This window comes from Moschus berezovskii, chromosome 25 (assembly GCF_049115385.1).
Source record: "Moschus berezovskii isolate FMDL1 chromosome 25, NW_MosBer_1.0, whole genome shotgun sequence".
In the NCBI taxonomy this organism is placed as follows: domain Eukaryota; kingdom Metazoa; phylum Chordata; class Mammalia; order Artiodactyla; family Moschidae; genus Moschus; species Moschus berezovskii.
This window is the reverse complement of record NC_142484.1, coordinates 24,021,794-24,045,660: the sequence shown is the minus strand read 5'-3', so window position 1 is coordinate 24,045,660 and position 23,867 is coordinate 24,021,794. Positions and strand designations below refer to the sequence as shown.

The following is a 23,867-nucleotide window of genomic DNA, read 5'->3' as shown; positions in this document are numbered from 1 at the left end:
CCCTCTAATGCAAACTGTTGTCCATTGTCCCTGAAGGACGGAGTTCGCCTTTCCAGCCATCTGGGTACTGCTTACATTTTTAGTGAGCAGGGCCTCATTCAATGAGATGACACCGAGAGAAGAGCTGAAGCTAAAGAGGAATCCATGCACACAGGGCTCCCCGAGCGAGTAGATGAGTGGGTCAGACGGTAGGTGGTTAGAGCCTTTGGCAGTGGAGGGGTCTGCTGGGCCTGGGTTTCAGTCCCAGGTCGGACACCAGCCAGTTAGGTGTGCATGTAACCTGCAGTGAGTTTATGAACCCGCTCACAGATTCAAGTCTATGAAACTAGGATAAGAACTCCTTTCAAAGGGTCAAAGTTAAAAATTAATGACCAAATGTTTCTAAGATACTTGGCACAGTTCCTGGCATATAGCGCTCCATCAGGAAATGGCGACTATACCTGTTTTTAGTATTTTCTAATAAAATTTGTATTCGTTTTCCATTGTTGCTGTAATAAATTATAACAAACTTGGGGGGTTAAAAAAATATGTACTATCTTACAGTTTTTCATCTGAATTGAGTGCCAAGGAATGAACTCACACAGCAGAGCTAAGGTCAATTCTGGAGACTTCAGGGAGCATCTGTTCCTTTGCCTTCTCTATAGAGGCCACCCCACCTGAGTTCTTTGATTGTGGTCCCTTCCCTCATCTTCAAAGCTAACCACGGCAGACGGTGCCCTTTCACATCTCATCAGTCTGCCCTCCTCTCCTGCCTCTTCCACGTTTAAGGACCTGTGATTACACTGGGCCAACCTGGATAACCCAGGGCAATCCATCTAAACGTCAGCTGATAAGCAACCTTACTGGGCTTCCCGAATGGCTCAGTGGTAAAGAATCCACCTGCAATGCAAGACACACGAGTTCTATCTCTGGGTCGGGAAGATCCCCTGGAGGAGGAACTGGCAACTCACTCTTGTATTCTTGCCTGGAGAATCCTATGGACAGAGGAGCCTGGCAGGCTACAGTCCATGGGGTCACACAAAGTCAGACATGACTGAGCATGCATGAAGCAAACTTACTCCCTTGGCCACAAGTTACAACATATTCACAAAGGCTGGGATTAGCTCATGCGTTTCTCTGGAGGGGCTGTTTTTCTCCCTATCCCAGGCTTGAAAGGGCAGACAATGAGAGAAGTTCCCCTCTGTGCTCCCTCCAGTCTGCATATCCCAGCAGGGGCGATGCCTAAGAAATAGCTCACCTCACATGGTGAGGGCACCTATCAATTCCAGCTGCTGGTTGGGAAGCTCTGTCCTGGATTCAGCTCCTCTCTCCAAGTCGGGCCAGAATCTGTGAATGCACTGCTGGGTGCCAGGAGGCCAAGCTGTCCCACACAAATCACAAAGCCAAGCAGTGTCCTGGGCTTGAAGATCTTGCGACACTCCCGGTGAGGGAGGGGGGCCTGGCTTGGCAGGCTGGTCAGATACCAGGTTGCATAGTTACATCCTCACACTGCAGGACTCCCTGTTCAAGCTGAAGCTGAGATGGGTCTGAGCACTGAGGCCCGGGTCCCAAATGCACAGTCAAGTTGTACAATGACTGAAGCCCAGCTGAAAAGCCATCTCCATACTAAACTGTACAGAATTTGGAGGGCAAAGAAAACCTTGTAATTTAACAAGAAAAAACAAACAAACAGTTTCTCCTTTATGTTTGGTGATGTCAGAGGGCAATTTTCATTTTTGTTCAAGTCTCAGGCTGATGTTTTACCATGTGGCATTAGTTTTTTTTTTTTCTTTCTATTTTTCTTACTACCTAAATCGTAGCTCAGCCAGTCAAGAATCCACCTGCAATGCAGGAGACCTGGGTTCAACTCCTGGGTCAGGAAGATTCACAAGAGAAGAAAATGACAACCCACTCCAATACTCTTGCCTGGAAAATCCCACGGACAGAGAAACCTGGCAGGCTACAGTCCGTGGGGTCACAAGAGTTGGACATGACTTAGCAACTAAACCAAAGTAACAAAAGCAACTGATGTTTTAAGGGTTGAGAAGAAAGTTGTCAATAACTGCAAAGTCTTGCTCGGGATCCACGTGCACAGGAGTCTGGCTACTGTCCTCCACATGCTCCCAGTGACAGGTACGTGACCTTGGGGGGAGCACCTAACGGCCTCAGCCCACTGCACACTACAGAACCTTGCATGCAGGAAAGGGCCACAGCGTGCTTTCAAGGGACAGAGAAAGGGACCTGAGAGTGGAAGCTTTCCCAGAGCTGAGCTTTAAACTTTGAAAGCACTCAACCTGCTGAAGTTCAAGAAGTTTCCATGGGTTCCCAGGAGACAGCAGTGCCTGCAACCGGCCGAAGTTCCACAAACCCTGCGACTGTGAGCTCAGCCCCTGGGACCTCCTTGTCGTATCCCCTCCTCCTCCCAGCCTGCTAGTCCACAGACCTCCATGTCACAGCTCTCTTTACGTGTCTGTCATCTGGGGCCAAGAGCATGTAATAAGCCACCTCCGTTTGTCCCTTTTGATCCTTCCTTCAGAGCCGGCTGGCTATAGTTTGCTGAAAGTCGCCCAGATAACTATCAGGTAAAAACGAGAGCCCACGGGTGGCAATCCTAAAGAGCGACAGGAGATCAAGGGCAGGCTTGGCATCTTGAATTTACGATCGTCATTTATTATTTCTCAGAAGCCGGCTGGTGACATACGAGACTCACCAGCAGACATGGTCTCTGTCTCCCAGGCTCCAAAGGCACACATTCCTATCAGTTACTTTTAATAATCCTGAAGATACCCCAGCCACATCCTGCCGCCAACAGCCTTAGCCTGCCTGGTGAGTGGGTGGGTGGGTGTCCTTCAGGGCCTCCCTGGGAGACCTGTCCTCTGGGGTTGAAGGGCCAAGGTCAGTGATGTTCCTGCTTGCAAGTGATGGCACAGTGGGCTTGCCATCCCTTTGCTGAGGTCTCATCAGAAGTCATCTCTCAGTTCGTTTCCTATTTCTTTTGTAGAACTCATGTAATTTACTGCTTGTGTGTGAATCCTTAAGGACTGGGCTTTTTATTTAAAAAAAAAAACCAAAATTCATGGAAGTATCTTAGCTCTTTTTTCAGGTTAGAAGGGAATACTTCTGGAAAGGTTCTTTGCATTCTTCTTTTTTTTTTGACTTGTCTAAATTACTTAAACAACATATTTCTAGTTACAGGGATAGGAACAGAATTACCTAGCCTGCAGCCATGTGCATAGTACTTTTTATTTTTTAATATATCTGCACACCATCTGTGATATTATTCCTTGATATTTTACATTAAATTGTTCCAAGTGCACACTATCCTGACCCTAAGAAATGTGTGTAAAATCGTGAGTTTGAGATGCTAGTTGCAAGCATTTTTTTTTTTAAATTAAAATGTAATTGTTAAAAAGAAGTATTTCCCTACCATCTAAAATTATTTCTGTACCAATAATGTTAGCCTTGAACTTTGTGGAATACTCATTTAGTACATAGTTTTGGGAAGATTTACAAGAACAGGGCCTCCCAGGTGGCACTAATGGTAAAGAACCCATCTGCCAATGCAAGAGACCTAAGAGACTCGGGTTAGATCCCTGGGTTGGGAAGATCTCCCGGAGGAGGGCATGGCAACCCACTCCACTATCTTGCCTGGAGAATCCCATGGATAAGGAGCCCGGCAGGCTACAGTCCATAGGGTCACAAGGAGTTGGACATTACTGAAGCGACTTAGTATGCACGCTTACATGAAGAACTTGAAAGAAACCAATCTAGTACTATTTCAACTGAGCCAAAGATAAAGCATTATTATGGCCTGTTTACACTAACTTTGAAAAAAGTAATTTAACTATCTAAGAATAATATAGGCGCTTCCCTGGTGGTCCAGGGGTTAAGAATCCGCCTGTCCACACAGGGGACACAGACTCGATCTCTGGTCCAGGAAGATCCCACATGCTGCAGGGCAACTAAGCCACGCGCCACAACTATTGAAGCCCACATGATCTAGAGCCTTGCGCTCTACAACAAGAGAAGCCCACCACAGTGAAGCCCACGCATCCCAACTACAGAATGGTCCCTACTCATTGCAACCAGAGAAAACCTGTGTGCAGCAAGGAAGACCCAGCCCAGCCAAAAATAAATAAATAAAAACAATAAATAAATGATACTGTAGTATTTAAAAAAAAGAGTAATACAGAATATCTCACTGCTAACAGGTCCAAACTTACATAAAATAGAAGATTTATGAGCATTATTAAATCTTTTTTTTTTTAAATCCACCTGAATTCTTTCTTTAAAAGTTGGCTTATTATCCGTTTAATAATAATAATCATTCATTATCTTAAATGATCACATCTGAGCAATTCCAGTTTGGGGAAAACCATAAGACACTGCTGTCTGTATTGTTAACAGTGGGGACTGAGCTGGAACAACAAAACAAATGCCACCTATCTTTCCAGCCCAAACCCAAATCTTCCACCTCCAAAAGCAAAAGCAAGCTCAGCTGTGATCTATAATCATTCCATTAACCCTGCACTGAAGCATTAAATTAAACTGCCTAGTGCAGACACTGCTTTTGCTACAAGGGGAAATGTACCTTGTAAGGCCATCACTTTATGCTAATAGATTTACTGAGCAATTCCATGTTTACAAGAGAATACCAATAAAATAATTTAGCAAGTTGTGAATGCTCCAATGGGGGTGTTACAACTGATTTTTCTTTTGCTGATATTTACTCTAAAGATTTTGGTCATAGAGAATTTTAGCCTTAGAGTAGTTCTCAAATGGTTTGTATTTCTAGAGAAGTTTTAAACCAATATTTTACATAAGATCACAGGAGAAAAGCTAACTTGAATTGGCACCGTAGTGGTAAGTCTTTAGTCCTCTCTGGTATAAATCACTACCTTGGAGGCGGAGGAGACTCTGAGAAGGACACGGTTAAGTTGGTAGTTGAGCCTAGGCTTTGGGCAGGTGCCAAGTTCCTGACAGCTAATTCAGCATTCTTCACACCAGCCCAAGCCTTCAAGCCTTCCCCAAGAGAAGGTGAAGATTCCTTTTCAGCAAATTCCATTTCCGGGGGAAACTTCAGAGTCTGTCTCTTTAATAAAGATGCCCTATTTCTCTGAAGCCAGGGAACTACAGAAGTCATCTCAGTCTGTTAGAAACTATGTCCTGCTAAGAGAAATGCAAGAAGCTGGTTTGGTGCAACAAATATTTGGCCTTCTGACACATGAGACTTCGCCTCCAAAAAGAACAGAGTGATTTCAAACTGCTCACATCAAAATTCCATGTTCTGTCTCATCAACCCAGATGTGGCAAGAGGTCGAGTATGCCAGAAAAAATTCTTCAACAATCAGATCATTAAAGGGTATTGAAATCCATAAATACAGCACATCAGAGCTGGAAGAAATCTTAGAAACCATAGAGCCCAAACCCCTTCCTTAAGAGATAGTTCATGGTCACAGAATCTGCTTGTGTCAAAGCCTAGAAACTTGTAGGCCAAATATTCTTCTTTATTATAGAGTTTTCTGAAGCTCTTCTTTGTCTCTGAAGCAATGGAGACTGGTCAAGCCCAATCATGACAACTACTCAGCATGCAGTGTATAAACTACATGGTTAAGCCCTGCTTCTTATCACCAGGCAACAGAGAGTTATGGGGAAGCCTGCTCAGCCATGGCCAGGGGAGCTCTCTTCTGCACACAGACCTTCTGTGCATCACCAGGGACTCTGTTCCTTCCAAGATGCAATACCTAGAAAGCTGGCTAATGGAGGAAGCAGAGCAGATCCCCAGGGCCTGCTGAACTGATAAAGATGCAGTAGCAACAGTAAAACAAAAACCCTCCCAGCCTGAACTCCCTGGGTTCTTGCTGTCACAACCAGCATCCGCCACCTAGAGGCAGGATGCAAGAGCGGGTCAGGAGCCCTCTCCCACCTGCTGGGCCAGCTCCTAACCTCAGGCCTGGCTTCAAGGCCTCCTAGCCTCTGGTGGGTTAAAGCAGCACACATTGGCTCTCACTGTGATCACCCTCGTTTCTCAGGCCCCACTGGAGTCACCTCCAATCTGGGCCACCCCAAGTGGAGCAGGCTTACCTGTCAGCATCTCCAAGGCCCAGGGAGGTGTTTCTTTGCAGGGTCTCCCGCACCACAGCCATCCCATCAGGGAGCCGGTTCAGGCGGCGGGTGTAGAGGCCAAGTCCACCATCGGTCATGTACCTTTGAAAGGAGAAAGGGATGATGCAAATATCTGGTTAAGGGCAAGTCATGGACCATCTTGCCATTCATATCCAGAAGCCCTGCATGGCCATCCTGTGCCCTAAGATGGAAGGAAGCAAGGCTTTCCTGAGTTTATGTCACTGATCACAGCCTAGAGATAACTCAGCTGATTCAACCCAAAGGATCACCAGTTTGTTAGCAAAAATAAAACTCAGATTAATTAACCCAAACTCACAGGGATCTATGGAGCAGAAGGGAACTAGTGAAAAAATTAACTGTCAGATGCATTCATGACATTCTTTTTAATGTCAGCAATTATACAAGCAGGTGTTTTACCTAAGTACTATGAAGGGAACTGACAAGTCACTGGCAAATCATAGGGGAAAATATTACAGAACAGCGCAGGGGAAAAACTAGGCAAGATTTCAAGAAGGATGGTAAGAAAAGATGGAGAATACAAGAGCCAGCTTTGTCATCATGGGCAAGTCCTGGATTTTTTATCTAAACTCTGTGAATATCACAGTCTTCCTGCATCACCAGATGGGCATGGGAATTAGTGAGATAAGGAGTATCAAAGTGCTTTATAATTTGTATAAGATCACGTAAACAGAAGATGTTATTAAGATAGTGATTATCTTAAAGTATGTGCAATGGTAAATTTCACCTTTGATACTGATGTTTTGGGGGGTGTCCCAAGCTCTCTGAATAACAGTAATGTTAATTATCTAAACTTCAAATTGATGCCACAGAGCTATCTTCCTATGAAATCAGTGTTGTCATGGGAAGGGAAGACCCCTGAGACTTTCTGTATAGATAGCTGATTATCCACCAATCAGATCAGCTCCTGAAAGATTAGTTACCAGTAGCAAGTAGTTTGGCTTCCCAGGTGGTAAAGAATCTGCCTACAGGAGATGAAGGAGACATGGGTTCGATCCCTGGGTCAGGAAGATCCTCTGGAAGAGGAAATGGCAAGCCGTTCCAGCATTTTTGTCTGGGAAATCCCATAGACAGAGGAGCCTGGTGGGCTACAGTCCATGGGGTCTCAAAAAATCAGACATGACTGAGAGGCTGAGCACGCACACACGAGGAAGTACTTCAGGTCCAAAGCAGCTTTACTCATCCACGCTGGTTACTCCTAGACACCCCTCAGAGGAGACTGCTTGTGCCATTATGCCCATCTCCAGAGGAAAATGAAAAGCAAAACTTGAACAGAGCCAGAAATCAAACTCAGAGCCCTTTAATTTCCCCCTGGGCCCCATCAGACTTGCAGTGCATCCGAAAATGCACGTGATTTACTTTTCAAGCCCAATAACAGGGCATGAGAAGCCCAATGAATGAGTAATTATTTTGCTGCAACAGTCAGCTGAGCTATCAGTACATCATGGAATGTTTCACTGCCTTTGGTATCTTGGCTTTAGAATATATGGGGAGATCCTGAGGGTTCTCAATACTTGAGATTCTTCTATGTCTAGTTTAGGAACTTCTTGGAATATATTATTAGAAAAATGGACTTATAGGATGCTGTGGAAGTTTTCCAGAACCAGTAGGGTCATAGAAGAAAGTTCTCACGGGAGCCGTCTTGGGTGAGGCACTTCTGCTGTGGGTCAAGAGAACTCTTCCTCAGGGCAGCCTCCGGGATACCACATCTGAACTGACTTCTCTGGTGGCCCCTTTCACCCCCTATTTGTGACATTAATGATCACAAAGCCAACATAATGGAATATCTGTTGAAATCAGTCAAACCAATTGTTTGTGGTTGAATTGTACACTTTAAAACGATGAATTTTAGGGACTTGTGGTGGTCTAGTGGATAAGAATCCACTTGCCAATGCAGGGGACCCAGGTTTGATCCCTGCTCTGGGAAGATCTCCTATGCCGAGGTACAACTACTGAGCCTGCACTCTACAGCCCATGCTCTGTGACAAAAGAAGCCACCACAATAAATGAGCAGCCTGCACACCACAAATAGAGAGCCATTCTCCCTCGCCGTAACTAGAGAAAACCCATGCGCAGCAAAAAAGACCCAGTGCAGCCAAGAATAAATAAACAAAAATTTTAAAAATTAAAAAATAAAATAAAAAGAATTTTATGGTATTTGACTTAGGCCTCAATAAAGAAAAAAGAAAAAGCAAAAAAATTCCAGCCATCATAGCTATAGTTAAATAATTATTTGTGTAATGACTTTAAAATTTTTTATTTATTTATTTTTGGCTGTGCTGGGTCTTTGCGACTGCAAGGGTTTTTCTCTAGTTGCCGTGTGAGGGCTTTCTCATTGCGGTGGCTTCTCTTGTTGCAGAGAGCAGGCTCTGGGCATTGAGGCTTCAGTAGTTGTGGTATATGGGTTTAGTTACTCCACAGAATGTGAGATCTTCCAGGATCAGGGATTGAACATGTATCTCCTGCATTGGCAGGCAGATTCTTTCCCACCGAGCCACCAGGAAAACCCTGTGAAATGACTTTTTGATTCTTGGTTCCCACACTAGATAGCAAGCTCTTTGAGAAGGGACTATTTTATTTTGTTCAAATCTATATTCCACATCCTAACACATACTAAGCGCTTAACAAGTATTGTTTTTGTTAAAGAAATCCAAGGACACAGTCATAGGGTGAAGTTTAGCAAAAACATTTTGGGAGGAAACCAATTACAGGTTTTTCTTCCTCTTAAATGTCAGAAAATTTGACATCTAAGTCATATGGCAATTAAACTATCTATCTGCCAGTCAGGGGATTCCCACGCAGCACTAGTGGTAAAGAACCTGCCTGCCAATGTAGGAGATGTGGGTTCGATCCCTGGGTCAGAAAGATCCCTGGGTCAGGAAGATCCCCTAGAGGAGGAAGTGGCAACCACTCCAGTTTTCTTGCCTGGAAAATTCCATGGACAGAAGAGCCTGATGGGCTAAAGTCCATGGTGCCACAAAAGTTCAGACATAACTGAGCACCAGTCAGTCAACCCATCTGTTCATCCAGCCAGCCACTCACCCAGGATCCAGCGGTGAGCTCCATGTATACATCCTACAATTAGCATAAGGAGGAAGAAAAGGACCTACACCAAAATGCAGTAACTCTGCCAGAGGCTAGACTTTCTAGATCAAATATCCTTGCAAGGAGATTTCAGTGGAAGCTGTTCAAAATACTATCTACTGCACCATTAAGCAAGGCAGTTAATTTCGATTTTAGCAAAGCCTGCTCAGCCACAGAGATAAACAAAAATTTTTCAACTGGGGAGATCTTGTCAAAGGACAAACAAACTAATTAAAGCATTCATTTCCCTGCTGGATTTTTTTTTACTGCTGGTGAAACAACACACACGGTTGGGCAATTACATGTACCTGGGCATGTAGATGGAGGCCCACACATATACAGCCCTGGCTTTCTGTGAAGGCCAAGAGTAGAGTTTGGTGAGCTTCCAGAGCTGGAATGCTGAGATGTGCTGCTGCCTCCAGCCTGGTATTGCCAGGTGCAAGGTGTCAAAAACTGACCACTGATGAAGGTGGGGGGCCTTGGAGAGATGTGACTATGTGACTGGATAGGCTAACTCAGCTTGTCAACTGCTACTGGGAATTCTGATCTTGTTCAGGCAGAGAGATGGGGTGATGGTGGAGGAGTCAAGGATGAATCAGGAGGAAGTGGTTAAGGAAAAGAGGGAACATACCTCTTCCTCCATAGGTTTGTAAAAATGCATTAAATCATAATTTTTAAAATAATATTCAAAATAAATTCTATGTCCTCTCACTGCAAGACAGTATAGCACTGTCACTTGAACTAGCCTCACACTCAAGAACTTATATTTCTTATTTCTATAATTATTATTCCACCAAATACAGTATAAAAAACCCTGAATATATCTTTAAATAACTCTTCTGGTCTCAATGAAAAATACACATACTTTGGTTCAACCCAAATTTCATAGGAATTGGCTACTGAATACATTATATAGACGTTCATCTGTTCAGTTTAAGGAAGCATAATTTAGAGATGAAGCAGTCACTGGTGTCACTTCTGCTCACCTTGAGCAGAAGGGTGAAAAGGTTTGTAGTCCTGAAGGCTCAGGAGGCTGGGTGGGATGGCTGGCTCCCATCTTGCGAGCTTTATCAGAGGTTTGCATTGGGTGGAGACGCAATGACTTGTCTGAGGTCACAAGGAAAGGAACCAGCTGATTTAGGGACCAAATCCCTGAGCACCAGGGCCGCACTTTCCTTCTCCTTGGGGAAATAAATCATTAGTGATGGAGCCTAATGAGGTGCTGGTAACATCCAAATGTTTGCTTGCTGGGGTCCTGGCTAAGCCACCAAGCACCTGCACAATTTCAACACTATCCTCCACCTTCCGCTGCTTCCCCATAGGCCCCTGGATGGAGAGCAGGAGCCTCTGTTAAAGACCCAGTGTGTCTGGGGGTGTTTTTCTTGCTTTTCAAGGCTGGGGTGGCTCATAAGCATCAGAGCTAGGAGCATGGCTGTGCCATCAGTGAGTCCTGGGTTCAGTCTCCCAGCCTCATGCTAGCTGAGGGCCCTTGTGTGCATCGTTGTTAGCAAGTACTAAGGGTTACTGATGCTGGCCGGATGCTGTGCTAAGTGCCTCACAGCAATCTTGACATCTTCAAGAGTCTTATCAAGTGTTACTTTTATCTCTATTTTTTAGATGAAGACAATGGAACAGGTCAAGATCACTGTGCAGGTAGATGTGTTCCAATTCCAGCTTTGTCACTTTTCGGGGCGGGTAATTTCCCCAAGTTTCAGCTTCCTCATCTGCAGGATAGTTGAAACTGCTGATTAATCTCATAGGGCCAAGGTGAGTTGACTGAGACATTATAATGCCCAGGGTCTGCTACCTCAGGAGCCCTTTAGGAGATCAACCCTGAATATCCATTGGAAGGACTGATGCTGAAGCTAAAGCTCTGATACTCTGACCACCTGATGCAAAGAACCAACTCAGTGGAAAAGACCCTGATGCTGGGAAAGAGGGAAGGCAGGGGGAGAAGGGGGGTGACAAAGGATGAGATGGTTGGATGGCATCACCGATTCAATGGACATGAATTTGAGCAAACTCCAGGAGATGGTGAAGGACAGGGAAGCCTGGAGTGCTACAGTTCATGGGGCTGCAAAGAGTTGGACATGACTTAGTGACTGAACAACAGCTGTTTCTATAAATAGCAGTGCTGGCCTGTATCATTGAGTAGTGACACTGCAGTCCCTCCTCCCCTTCCAATTCCACAAATATGGTGTACCAGGCTCTATGCCAGGCTGGGATTACACCGATCTCATTCCTGCCCTGCCCTGGTGAAGCTCAAAACTGACAAGGCTCTCAGACATGTAAGTAGGCAGCTCTCCTACCCCAGGATGAATGGCAGGAGATGTACGGTTCAGACAGATGTACAAGAGGCTCTGCACATACAGGGGACGGAGGTCACAGAGGGATGCTATTTAAGTTGGCCTTTGAAGGGTGCACAGGAGTTTGCCAGTCAAAGGCGGAGGATCCATCTAGGCACACAGAAGACACGTACAAAAGCTGGGAGGAAGGTAAGAGGATGGGAAGTAGTTCATTGTGGCCAGAACAGCAGGAACAGACAGGAGCTGGGCTGCAGGGGGACTGGGGCCCACTCGGGAAGGGCTTGGAGGCCAGGAGGGGCTGAGACCTTTGTCTGGAAGCTGGTAAGCTATGAAGGTAGTAAGCCCACAAATAACAGGTTCAGGCTTTATTTGAAAGAGAACACTGACTTTTCGATACCTCCACCATTCAACACTCTATTTTTGGTGAGCAATGTCTCACTGATATTTCAGCCTGTAGATTTTCCAGAACTGGTCTGGATCCCATCTGAGGCACCCCAGACCTTCAGGGAATGATCAGACTTGCAGAGTAGACCTCACCATCCCTCAAACTAAAGGAGACCTGTGAAGGCAAGACGCCTAGGACAAGGAACTTTCTCAACAGAAGAGGTGCATCCTGAGTAACTGACGGGAGCTATGAAAAAGCTCTGGAACCTCATAGCACCTGTTGGAACAAATATGCTAGGTTCTGAGTCCAGCGTTGTCGACAGATCTCGTCTCCTTGAAATGTGCGTAGTGAGGCACCAATGTCAAACAAGTGAAACTGGCATGAGTCACCTTCAGAAGGGGGGACAGAGGACCCCTCGATCCTGAAGTTCCCAACATGGAGCATAAGAACACAAAGTGGCTCTCAATAATTACAAAGGAAATCACTTTTTGTCAAGAATTGGGGGAGGTAAGAGAAGGGAAGGGAAAGCAATTTGTACAGTGACAGAGTCCAGTGTATTCCTATTAGAGCACAACATAAAAAAATGAAAAACTTGCAGATGCAAAAAATGAAAGCAATACAAACAGGAAAAAAAAATTAAGCCTAAGTGATTACTTTTCTTCAAAGACATGGCAGCATGTCTGTGTTTTTTGGACACACTTTCGGTTGAAATGTGAACACAGCAAAGAAAAATGGAATAAAAGAATTGCATACATAAAAGCTATTCCCTGCCAACATCAATATAAATATATGAACACATATATCAACACACACTTTGTTGTATAAGGTTAAAAAAAATGAGGTGGGCTGCTGAAAAGTCCTTGCATTTGAATTTCAGCAGCAGCCAAGTCCTCAAATAACCAATGCTTTCACAGTGCTCTTCACTCCATGACAATAGGCCTGACATTTATATTTGAAGTTTATTAGGATGTAAATTGAGTTTCCAGACAAACCTGTAAAAGGATCTCTTTAGTTTAGAGCCTCTTAGAAGTGCGATGAATAAACTCCACTCTGGGTCATAGAAGGACAAACCAACAAGTGAGTCTAACAAAGCTGCCCAAATCCTTTTGAAGAAAGTCGATCTTAGTGACAGAAAACAACCTGCTACGTTTAGCTTAAGCGGAGAGGACACATTTGAAATGCAAAAATATGGTTGGGGAAAAAAACAGATTTAAAAAATTTTTCCGTGTTCTTTTTGGGAGACTTATGAGAGTTCAGTTTTCCTCTCGAGCAAAATAAGAAGAAGAATGAAGTACTAAAATTTAGGCACTTAAAATTTTACTATGGGAACCACTTTGCCCTCAGGTTTTAGGCATAAAAGCTGAGACAAATATCACACATTTCATTTACCAAGCCATCCCCTGCTGCCTCCACCTTCAATGACAAGAAACATATCACAGAGCAATTCTCAGATCTTACCCACTACACAGCTTTAACACAAAAACCAAATAAAGGTGAATCCTAATCAAAGAACATGGTGTTGCTGCTTCTCTATCGTGTCTGCGTGTGTGTGTTCGTGTGTGTGTATGTGTGTGTGAGTGAGTGTTAGTTGCTCAGCTGTATCTGACTCTTTGCAACCCCACAGACTGTAGCCCTCCAGGCTCCTCTGTCCATGGGATTCTCCAGGTAAGAATACTGGAGTGGCTTGCCATTCCCTTCTCCAGGGGATCTTCCTAACCCAGGGATAGAACCCAGGTCTCTGGCGTTGCAGGCAGATCCTTTACCATCTGAACCAACAGGAAGCCCTATCATGGATCATCCCAAACTGACATGCAATGAAACAAAACCCCCAGCAGCCTCTGGAGAGAAAGTCTAAGGTTCGAGTGTCTTTCTTGGTTAGGTTTCCCTGCAATAAGAAGACTTGATGCATAAATAATCCAGACAGGCAACACGAATAATCAAGAAACATTTCTATGGTGTTCATGTCTTTTGGGAGACTCCTCCAACAATCCTGCTGGCAAAGGGAAAGGAGGAGGGGCAGATCCACAGGACCAGTTTCCTACCTGTCTGCCCAGCGCAGGGATGGGGCACCGCCTCCCACTGTGCTAGGACGGCTGCTTCTCCAGGAAATCCCCAAGCTGGTATCTTGTACTTTTAAGGAGGATCTGAGACTTCAGTTTTCTTCTCTAGCAGAATCTGCCATTATTTCACTCACTCCTAGAGCACCCACCTTGGCTTAGAGCCATGGCAGATAGATGTCACTTTCACTGCAGGAAAGTTCCTTCAATGGCTAGGAGCCACTGACCTGGAGCATCCACAGCTCCAGGGGCACCCGCTCCTTCCATGGCTCATCTGGATCTCACTCCATCTTACCGAGTCAGTCCTGGCTGCGAAGCGAGCCAGAAGTCCAGGCTCAATTCTCTGACCCTGTGCGGCAGGAAAGCGAGCCTGTGACAGAAGTGAGCCAGCCTCAGGAGGTCTGAAGCCTACCCTGGCTACTTACTCACCAGAGCACACCTCTCTGGGGAGTGCTGCCAAGATGTTGCTAAGCTAGTCAGACAAGAGCTCAATCCTGGCAGGCCACGGGGACAGAGGTAAGAGCAGGAAAAGGCAGGCCTGAGAGAAGGAGGAGTCACAGGATCCCAGGGGGCCCCGTTAAGTGTCACTGGGGGAAAGTGACGTCATAGAGTTTATTTCCAAAAGCCAAGTGCTACGAAGCTGCTTGAAGACAGAAGAAGGCACGCTGCGGGGGGTCATGCCACAAACATCAATACCTGCCCCACCCTCTACCTACCACCGAACCAGCAGCTTCAGCATCACTTGGCAGCTTACTAGAACTGTGGTACCCTGGTCCTCCTGAATCAGACTCTGCAGTTCAACAAGTACCCTAGGAGGGTCTAATGTGCATGAAAGAATGGAAAGCCACGACCTCAGGCAATGGTGAAAACAAAAATGCTCCTTTCATGTCACTTGTAAATCCCGGGTGTAGGCAGGTATTACAGTACACACAGTATTTCAGTGAGAAAGCACGTATAGGTTTAAAAAACAGATACAACGTCTGACAGCGGAACACGCTCTTTTTTGACACAACCAAAAACAGTCTAGAGATCATTATCCAAAGCAGAAATTTCTACATCTTCTTGAGTCGTGGATTCCTTAGAGAAACCGGTGAAAGCCATGGAGGTCAACCTCACATATGTACACAATGAGTTTCAAATTCTAGTTAATTCACAGACCACCACCCATACCCACCCCAACCTGGTCCCACATTAGTGGACCCTCTGCGGAGTTAGGACAGAAGTGGATCCTGGCTGGGTCTGTCCCTTCAACATACATAGTTTACAAATAGCAAAGTGTTTGTTTGTTTTTGCTGTAAATGGACAGCATGTAAGTGGCACATGGCATTGCTATAACTCACAAGTCACCTTGAACTTTAGCATACAGACTTGAGTTTATCACTGCTGTGGGTTTGGGCTTGCCCCCACCAAACTTCCAGCAAAGAAGAAACTGAGCAAGTGGTAAAATTCCTGTGTGGTGATGAAATACGCTGTTATGGTTCTTGCATCTTCTGCAAAATGCAACGTGGATTTTCACAAGCTTAACGAAATTCCATCCAGCGTTGATTGCCAGAGCATTTTGGTTTAACTTACCTAAGGATCTATACATATATTTTTAAGAACCTGTAACTGTACTAATAAAATATATAATCACACAGAAAGCCCAGGATTACAACAATTAACCCTTATTTATCATTCCTATTGAAATAAATTTTTGTTGTTTAGTCGTTAAGTCATGTCTGACCCCATGGACTGTAACCACCAGGCTCCTCTGTCCAAGGGATTTCCCAGGCAAGAATACTGGAGTGGGTTGCCATTTCCTTCTCCAAGGGATCTCTCTGACCCAGGGATCAAACCCATGTCTCTTGCACTGGCAGGCAGATTCTTTACAACTGAGCCACTAGGGAAGCCCATTGAAATAAATACACACACATAAATTTTTCATTACAACCTGTAACTATGCTTGTTTAAAATGGGGGTTGGCAGGGCACCCTACTGAAGAAAGGCTGCATGCGTTGGAAATTCGACAGTCCCCGTGTCTGGAATTCGGTCTGGCCTGAATTCTCTTCATTGTGGTTCAACTGTCACTGTGGGATTGGCGCAAGTATTTCCAGCACGAGCAGGAAGCTTTTTGTCCACCTACTGAAAGATGAAACACATTCTAGCACACAGGAGACAGCTCTCTAGACAAAGCCCCTTTAAGCTCTTTCTTGGAACGAAACAGATGGTGAAAGGAGGCTGACTGATATCCAGGAATTCTCAAACCTGAGAACACACCCAAATCATCTGGGGAACCTGAGAAAAATGCACTTCAAGGCCCCAGCTTCACAGATGCAGAATGCCATCACTGGGGCCCAAACTCTGCATTTTTAATAGACCTTATATTTTAAGAGCATTTTGAGGTTTAAAGAGAAATTTCACAGAGGAGAATACAGAGTTCCATTAAACTCCTTCCCCAGTACCACCAGTTTCCCCTAACATCTTGTATCAATGTGGTACATTTATTAAAACTGATGAACTAATACTGACACATTATTATTTGATATTAACAACTAACATTATTAATTATTATCAATCATATCAATATATTATTAACCAAAGTCCATAGTTTACATAAGGGTTCACTGTGCTCTAAGGGTTCTGACAAATGCATAATGATATGTATCCATCATCACAGTCTCATACAGATAATGTTTTATTGCCTTAAAGATGTCCTGTCTCCCCTATTCATTCCTTCCCCCAAACCTGCATTTTTAACAAATATGTAAGTAAATTTCTCTCCCTCCCTTCATCCCTCCTTTTCTCCCTTCCTTCCTTCCATACTTCCTTTCTTTCTCTGTTCAATAATCTTCCTGTAGTCAGGATCAAGCTTTCAGAAATGCTGCCTTAAATCTGGAGCCAAGGATGGAGGAACTGTGAGCTAGATTGACCTCAGTTTCCCTATAAGTTCAAGAGTCACCAAAACGTGACTATAGTGTCACTGTAACTTAAATTTCTAATCCTCACAGTAACTAGTCTTGGCCCTGTATATTATGGGAGCAACGTGCATGGTAAGCGTACCCGATTCCTGATTCCTAATGGCCTCTCCCTCTCAGATCGATGCCTGATAAGAGTTTTTAGAACTTTAATGCCCTTCTAAAATATTATCACTTGGTTGTGGACTTGCAGGCCTAAGTCCAACTGTGGAAGCCCAGACTGGGAAGGGACAGGAGAAAACACAGAGGACCGGGGCCATCTGTGGAAGGCTTAGCAGGGGCATCATAACTAGATGCCCTTACCCTGAAACAGCCTTCTGCTTGGTCAAGAGAAACTGTCTGTCCTCCCAGGCACTTCTTATGCATTAGGACACGCTTGCCAATCTTCTGGATGCTGCTACACCTTATCATTCCCGTGATTTCTGACATGACTCCCGACCCCTAAAGTTCTCTACAACACAAATTCACTGGTCGCCTTAAGTCGGTAGAATCTGTGCCAGCATTCAGGATTGTGTGTTTTCTTTCCAAAATAACTAGAACTCCCGGCGGTGGGAATCAGACATCCAGATTCTTTTTCCCTTTTGGTTCTTAGTAGACACCCCTTGGTAATAACCAGAGTTACTACCAAACTGGGGAGAAGCCAACTGGCACTTGAGTTTCGTTTTATCCAAGTTTCACTTTGTCTAACCTAGACCTCACCTGAAAGAAATGCCCAGCAATACTGAGAACAGGTGGGGGCTTCCTTGGTGGCTCAGACAGTAAAGAATCTGCCTGCAGTGAGGGAGACCTGGCTTTGATCCCTGGACTGGGAAGATCCCCTGGAGAAGGGAACGGTTACCCACTCTAGTATTCTGACCTGGAGAACTCCATGGACTCTATAGTCCACGGGGTCGCAAAGAGTCGGACACGACTGAGCGACTTTCACTTTCACTGAGAACAGGAGGAGAACCAAGGTAACTAATGTAACTGGGTGGCAAGCTCTTCTGCAGTCTGAGGCATAAAGCAGGCCTGGGGATATCACCCAGCCTCAGCAAAGATTTCTGCAAACAGCTGGGGGGCCGCAGGAAGCACCACACTAGAGCCATATGCAGGCTGCTATCCCAGAGATGGTCTCGCTTTTGAGCCCGTGTCATCTGTTTAATAAACATTTATGCAGCCCCTGCTGAGAGGCTGGCGCTGGCCTGGGTGCTGGGGATACAAGAATCAGATCCACTCCTTGACCCTGAGGGGCTCAGTGTTTGGGTGGGGGAAACAGACGTGCGAATGTTTGCCTGAGCTTCAGCAAGAGCCAGACCAGGGACTGGGGCCAGAAAAGGCTTCTTAGAGGAAGGAACCCTCAAGTGGCAACTTGAGAGATGAGAAGGTATCTGCCAGGAAGCACTGGGTTGGAGCAAGTAAATTAGTTCACACAGACATACATGTGCCAGTACAAAGGATCTAAAATGTATAGTGGGGTCTTCCTTGGCGGTCCAGTGGTTAAGGATCTGCCTTCCAATGCAGGGGACACAGGTTCCATCCCTGGTTGGGGAATTAAGAGCCCACACGTGGTGGGGCAACTGAGTCCACATGCCAGAACTAGAGAGAATCCACACGCCACAATGGAAGAGAACCCAGGCATGCCGCAAGTAAGAGGCGATTCTGCCAAAAACCAACAAATAAATACAACTGTCTAAAAAGTAAATAAAATGTACAGTGGATTCACTGTGTGGTTTTAGATGATATATTTCTACCAGGTAACATTTTCATTAAGAAACTCATTATTCTGGGCACTCGCTCTAAGTGGAATTCATTAAATATATTTCCAACCACAAAGAAACATGTATATAGGCCTCTGGCCTTCAAACACGGGGATTAAGCCAAAACTGAGTGTCCACAAGGATACTCGAATTACCTGCCACTAAATCCGGCAAGCTCAGTAGACACAACAGCTGACAACACAGGATGCCTGACCCTGTGCACTTTTCCATTTGCCCATGAACACCGGTCACCTTCAGAAACAGAACACAGCCTGGAACGGCGGTTCTCCATGGGAGTGGGCCACAGCTGGGGTGGGGCAGGAGTTTGAAAAAGCATATTTGATGTTATAAATGTACCATTTTAAACAAACAACTACAAAGGCCCAATGTTTTTTTATAAGGTATTGTATAAAGTTTGACAGAATTTTGGTTCATGTGGAACTACTAAAGAGACATTAATTCTCTAAAGACACACCTATTCTTATTGTCACATCCCCTCTCCTCCCGATTCAGAGTGTGATGTCTTTACATTAACAGGTATTAGATTTTTGTTTTTTTTAACATCCAAAAGACACCGAGTTAAAGTTTTGTGAGGAAGGGAACCAGTCATTTTCCTTCTGGAGAGTTCAGACTGAACTATGTAAGCACCAGCCCTCCATATTAAGCGAGGTCATCTAAAAATGCGTTGCACAGTCCCAACAGTAGCCCCGGACACATTCACATGGAGGGAACCACCCTGTGGCTGACAGTACAGAAGGACCCTCCCTGCCCTGAGCCATGGCAGGCAGATCTCATGGCTACCTCTTTGGGGTGCCACCCCTTCCCCCACAACAGCTGCATTGCATAATCCTTTCCTTGGGTAAATCACTTAAACAGGGCATGTGGAAATTCTCAAACACCCTAAAAACAAAACAAAATCCTAAACTGAAAAGGCTTCATGTACAAACTAAGGGCCACTGGGACAAAAAAAAGCCCAGCCTCCATCTGAGCATACCCCAGATAATACCTGAGTCCCTGAGCCACAGAAAAACGCCCTTTTCTACCAAATCTCGTAAAAGTCTGTCCTACTCCAAAATGTGACGTGGGGTCCAACATGGTATAAACTCCAAAAAACAAATGATGTGCTCCTCAATGATTAAAACACCATGCTTGAGTTGCCATATGATTCAGCAGTCCTACTCCTGGGCATTTATCTGGAGAAAACCGTAATTCAAAAAGATACGTGCACCCCTATGTTCACTGCAGCGCTGTTTACAGTAGCCAAGACATGGAAACAACCTAAATGCCCATCAAGAGGGGAAGGGATAAAGAAGACATGGTGCATATATACAACGGGATACTGCTCAGCCATAGAAGAGAGTGAAATGAAGCCATTTACAGCAACACAGATGAAACTAGAGATTATCATACTAAGCAAAGTCAGTCAGAAGGAGAAAGACAAATACCATATGATAACAACTGTATGTGTAATTTAAAATATGACACAAATAAACTTCTCTACAAAACAGAAACAGACTCACAGACACAGAGAACAGACTTCTGGTTGCCAGGGGGGAGGGGCATGGGGGGGGATGGCTTGGTAGTTTGGGGAGAACAGATGCAAACTGTTATATATAGAACGGATAAATGACAGGTTCCCACTGTACAGCACAGGGAACTATATTCCATATCGTGATAAACCATAATGGAAAAGAATTTTTAAAAAACCCTGTGTTCACCTCTACACTGACAGGCAGGGGTCTCATTCCACCATACTCTGCCTTCTCTATCATCTTAGTGTTGCAATATCAGATGTTTTTTTAAAAATCACCTTCCCCACCTCCCACTTAGGATACCAACTTGAAAAGGTTGTACCTCTAAAACTTTAAATGCAACCAGGCATTACGAAGAAAACCAGTAATACACAGTCTTACAGAACGACAGAATATTAGATCAGGAGTGGGGGGAGGTCCCCAAGATTACTTGGTTTGAGGATTTCTCAGACGAGGAACTGACACTCAAGTTTAAGTGATTTACCCAAGGAAACACAATTAGGAAGCAGTCACTCCTCTGTCTTCGTTTTAATATATTTTTGTGCTCAATAAATCATGTTCAACAAATCTTTTATGATAAAACTGATGTTTGGTTCCCTTATTTTCCATTTTGTTATAACTGTTTTATCTATTTATCTCCTTGTGTTCCAGTCTCTCAACAAGTTCAATAAACGGAGGGCCAGTATTATTATAATTACGATTATCATAATTATTGTTTTTGAGCTTATATATTTGCTTCACTGCCCACAGTCCCTAGATTGTGATTAGAACTCTTGAGATAGGTACCTAACAAATGCTCTTGGTGGACTAAATGAAAGAATAAATAATAACCCAGAATTAAGTTGTTTTAATATAACATGTGTCTTAAGGATTTAGAGAATACAAAGAAGTGAGACATCCTTCCATCTATTTAGAGAAAAGTTAAATATATTCACAGAGGCTAGGTTAGCTAAAGGCTTCAAGGAAGACTTCTAGGAAATTGGGGGCCCCCCATGCAGGGAAAGCGAGTAAGAAAGGGCTTGGAAGGAGGGGTCACAGGTCCCATTCAAGGGACAGCACGGCATGAACAGAGTCCCCTATGTAGGGAACAAAGTCGGTGCCACTCTCAGTGGCTCCTGAACCTGAGTTGAAGGCTGGCATGTTGTCCCGTGGCTGAATGCCCATTGTCGGTGGCAAAAAGGAGTAAAAAGTGAAACCAGCAGAGCAGGGAGTTCAGTTGGAAAGGCAAAAACCACCCCTCGAATTCAACATGTATGGACCTAGACAGTGTTACAGGCGTGCTTGCACGAAGGACAGGTGTGCATCTTCCCCCAGCGAGGCAGCTGCTGGAGCTCAGGAGGTCACTTGGGCAGGAGATACCTGGGAGTCCAGCATCCAGGCAAACGGGCCAGCCTGGGGACAGACAATGGTGTGAGGAGGGAGGAGTTCCCCCAGGCAGCTGGAGCGCGCTGGCGGGAAGGGCTGGCTGAGAGGGAGCCGGAACCCCGGGCAGGGACCTCCGGAGCAGGAATCAAGCAAAAGCTGGTTGTCTACAGGATACTCAAATTACCTTCTACCACGGCTGTAGGAGCTGCAGCCACAACAGCTGCACAAAGGAACGGGGTCCCTGACTTTCTCCGGCTTCCACTTGTTCCAATGTTTCTACTTTCATAAGAATGAGAGATGGATCGGCAGAAACAGTCATTCAAACTGATCAGGGGCAAAGCGGAGACCCCCAATCTTGCATCCTTAGAGCGAGCTTATTCCATACTGTAACTTTTTACACTTTAAGAACCTATTGATTTCCTTACACAACAGAGAGAGTGTGACTCTGAGGAACATCTGGGTGGGAGTGTAGTCACTGAGCTGACAGTGATTCTCTACAACCCCTCCAAAAGCCGCCAGTCTAGAACCTGCAGCCAGGGAAGGAGGTGGTTCTGATTTTTGCGCTTATCTGAAGGGGGCTTGTGTGAGAACATCTTCAGAAGGAATACCTTTGGTGCCTGGCTACCACCGGCAGGCCGGTGCAACCTGCGGAAACCTGGCTCGTCAAAGAGACCTTCTCCTGAGCCCAACACCCAGCTCTGCTCCATCCTTATTAGAACGTCAGTGAGTTCCATGGGAACTGGACACCCTGAATCTTACACTGGGAAGAACTTTTTACAGGTCCCTTCTCTCAGCTTCTCATCTCATGTAAGAATTCCTTCTGCAATGTGTGGAAACAGGTTTCTAGATTCTGCTTGATTACTCTCAGGAACAGGAAGCTCATGTTCTTACAATGAGCCCAGCCCACTTTGGACAACTTTTATTTTCAGCATGTTTATTAACAGTCACCTTCGTGTTTAGGAAATAAAAAATGGAAGTCTAACCTACAGTTTCAGTTTGGTCCTTTAAAACCTACTGCTCTTCTAAGCATTTTCCATGTCAAGCAGATCTAGCTTCTATGAACATTTCTATGACATTCAAATCCTTTTCCTTGCTTGTCACCCTTCCCTAAACAAACCCTTGCCTGATTCTGAACCTCTTCAAACCTGGCACCAAGAACAAAACAGACATTGTCTAGCCAGCAGATACTCTATCACTTCCCACATTATTATCCTACTAATCCAATTGAAGGTAGGATTTATATCTTTATAAAGAGATATCTTTATAACCTAAAACCCAGCAGCAGGTGGCAGCACCAAGTCCTCAAGCTTTCTGAAACTGGCTGTATCCCTTGGTAGCTGGATGACCTCCGACAAGTGGCCTCTTTTATCCACAGTTCCCATGTGTATAAAATGGGGATAAGAACAGTGTTCTCCTAGGATCTCTCTAAGAATTCAATGATATAATACCCGAAAAGCACCTGCCACGTTAAAAGTCCTCCACAACACTGGGTGCCATTATTATCAGCAACAGCAGGAGTGTCAGCGCCAGTGGTACTGCTGTTGTAATTACCCTCTCTCTCTCTCTTCATTCCAAACACATCACTAAGCATATACAGCAGGTATGGCAGGAGACATTAGAAATGCATGTGTAAAAAGACACAATTCCTCTGCTCACAGATATCCTAATCTAAGGGACAGACAGTCATTCAAACAGACAAAGCAAAAGGAACTGAGATGAGCCATCTGGGAGGCATTGCCAGCTGTTTGGGACCCACCGGAGGGAAGCTGATGTCTGCTGGTGTTGTCAGGGAAGGCTCCCCAGCTTCAGCAGATTCTTAAAGGACTGCAGCAGGTGGGTGGGAATGGAGCAGGGAGGGATTTATGGACAGAGAGCGAGCAACCACATGTAAAAGGCTCAGAGGTCTGAGAGCGTGGTGCGTCCATCAAGGAAAATGTCAGTGGCCCAGAGTGGCGGGACCAGAATGCCAGTTGGGGAGGAATGGGCATTCGGGGACAGTGGAGAGGACAAGGCTGGGCAAGCAGATCCTCCATTAGTTCCCCAGTGAAAAGGAGGGCTTCCTTTGTGCCAAGCACTGTGCTGGGCACAGGAGATACATGGTCAGTGAGACAGACAAGCTCTGTCTCCACAAAACTTACCCTCCAACGGAGGACCATGGAGGGCCGTGTGTCTCAGCATGCTGGACAAGGCATGGGGTAGGACGGGGCAGATATAATTTCCAAAGACGGCTCCACAACATTGCCATCCCGAATGGTCTTCTTCAAGGTGCCCTGTCCCGGGAGAGGTGGGATCTACGCTCCCTCTAGTGAATCTGGAGACGCCTGT

General features: G+C 45.1%; 1 protein-coding gene across 7 annotated transcripts in view; it reads right to left on the bottom strand.

The window, feature by feature from the left end:
- NAV2 (neuron navigator 2) overlaps positions 1-23,867 on the bottom strand; it is a 429,204-nt gene that overhangs the window by 123,380 nt on the left and 281,957 nt on the right. For all 7 annotated transcript variants that reach the window (XM_055416029.2, XM_055416030.2, XM_055416032.2 and 4 more), the window contains one exon: positions 6,064-6,186. In XM_055416029.2, coding sequence (XP_055272004.2) covers positions 6,064-6,186 — 123 coding nt within the window. The remainder of the gene's footprint in view (positions 1-6,063; positions 6,187-23,867) is intronic.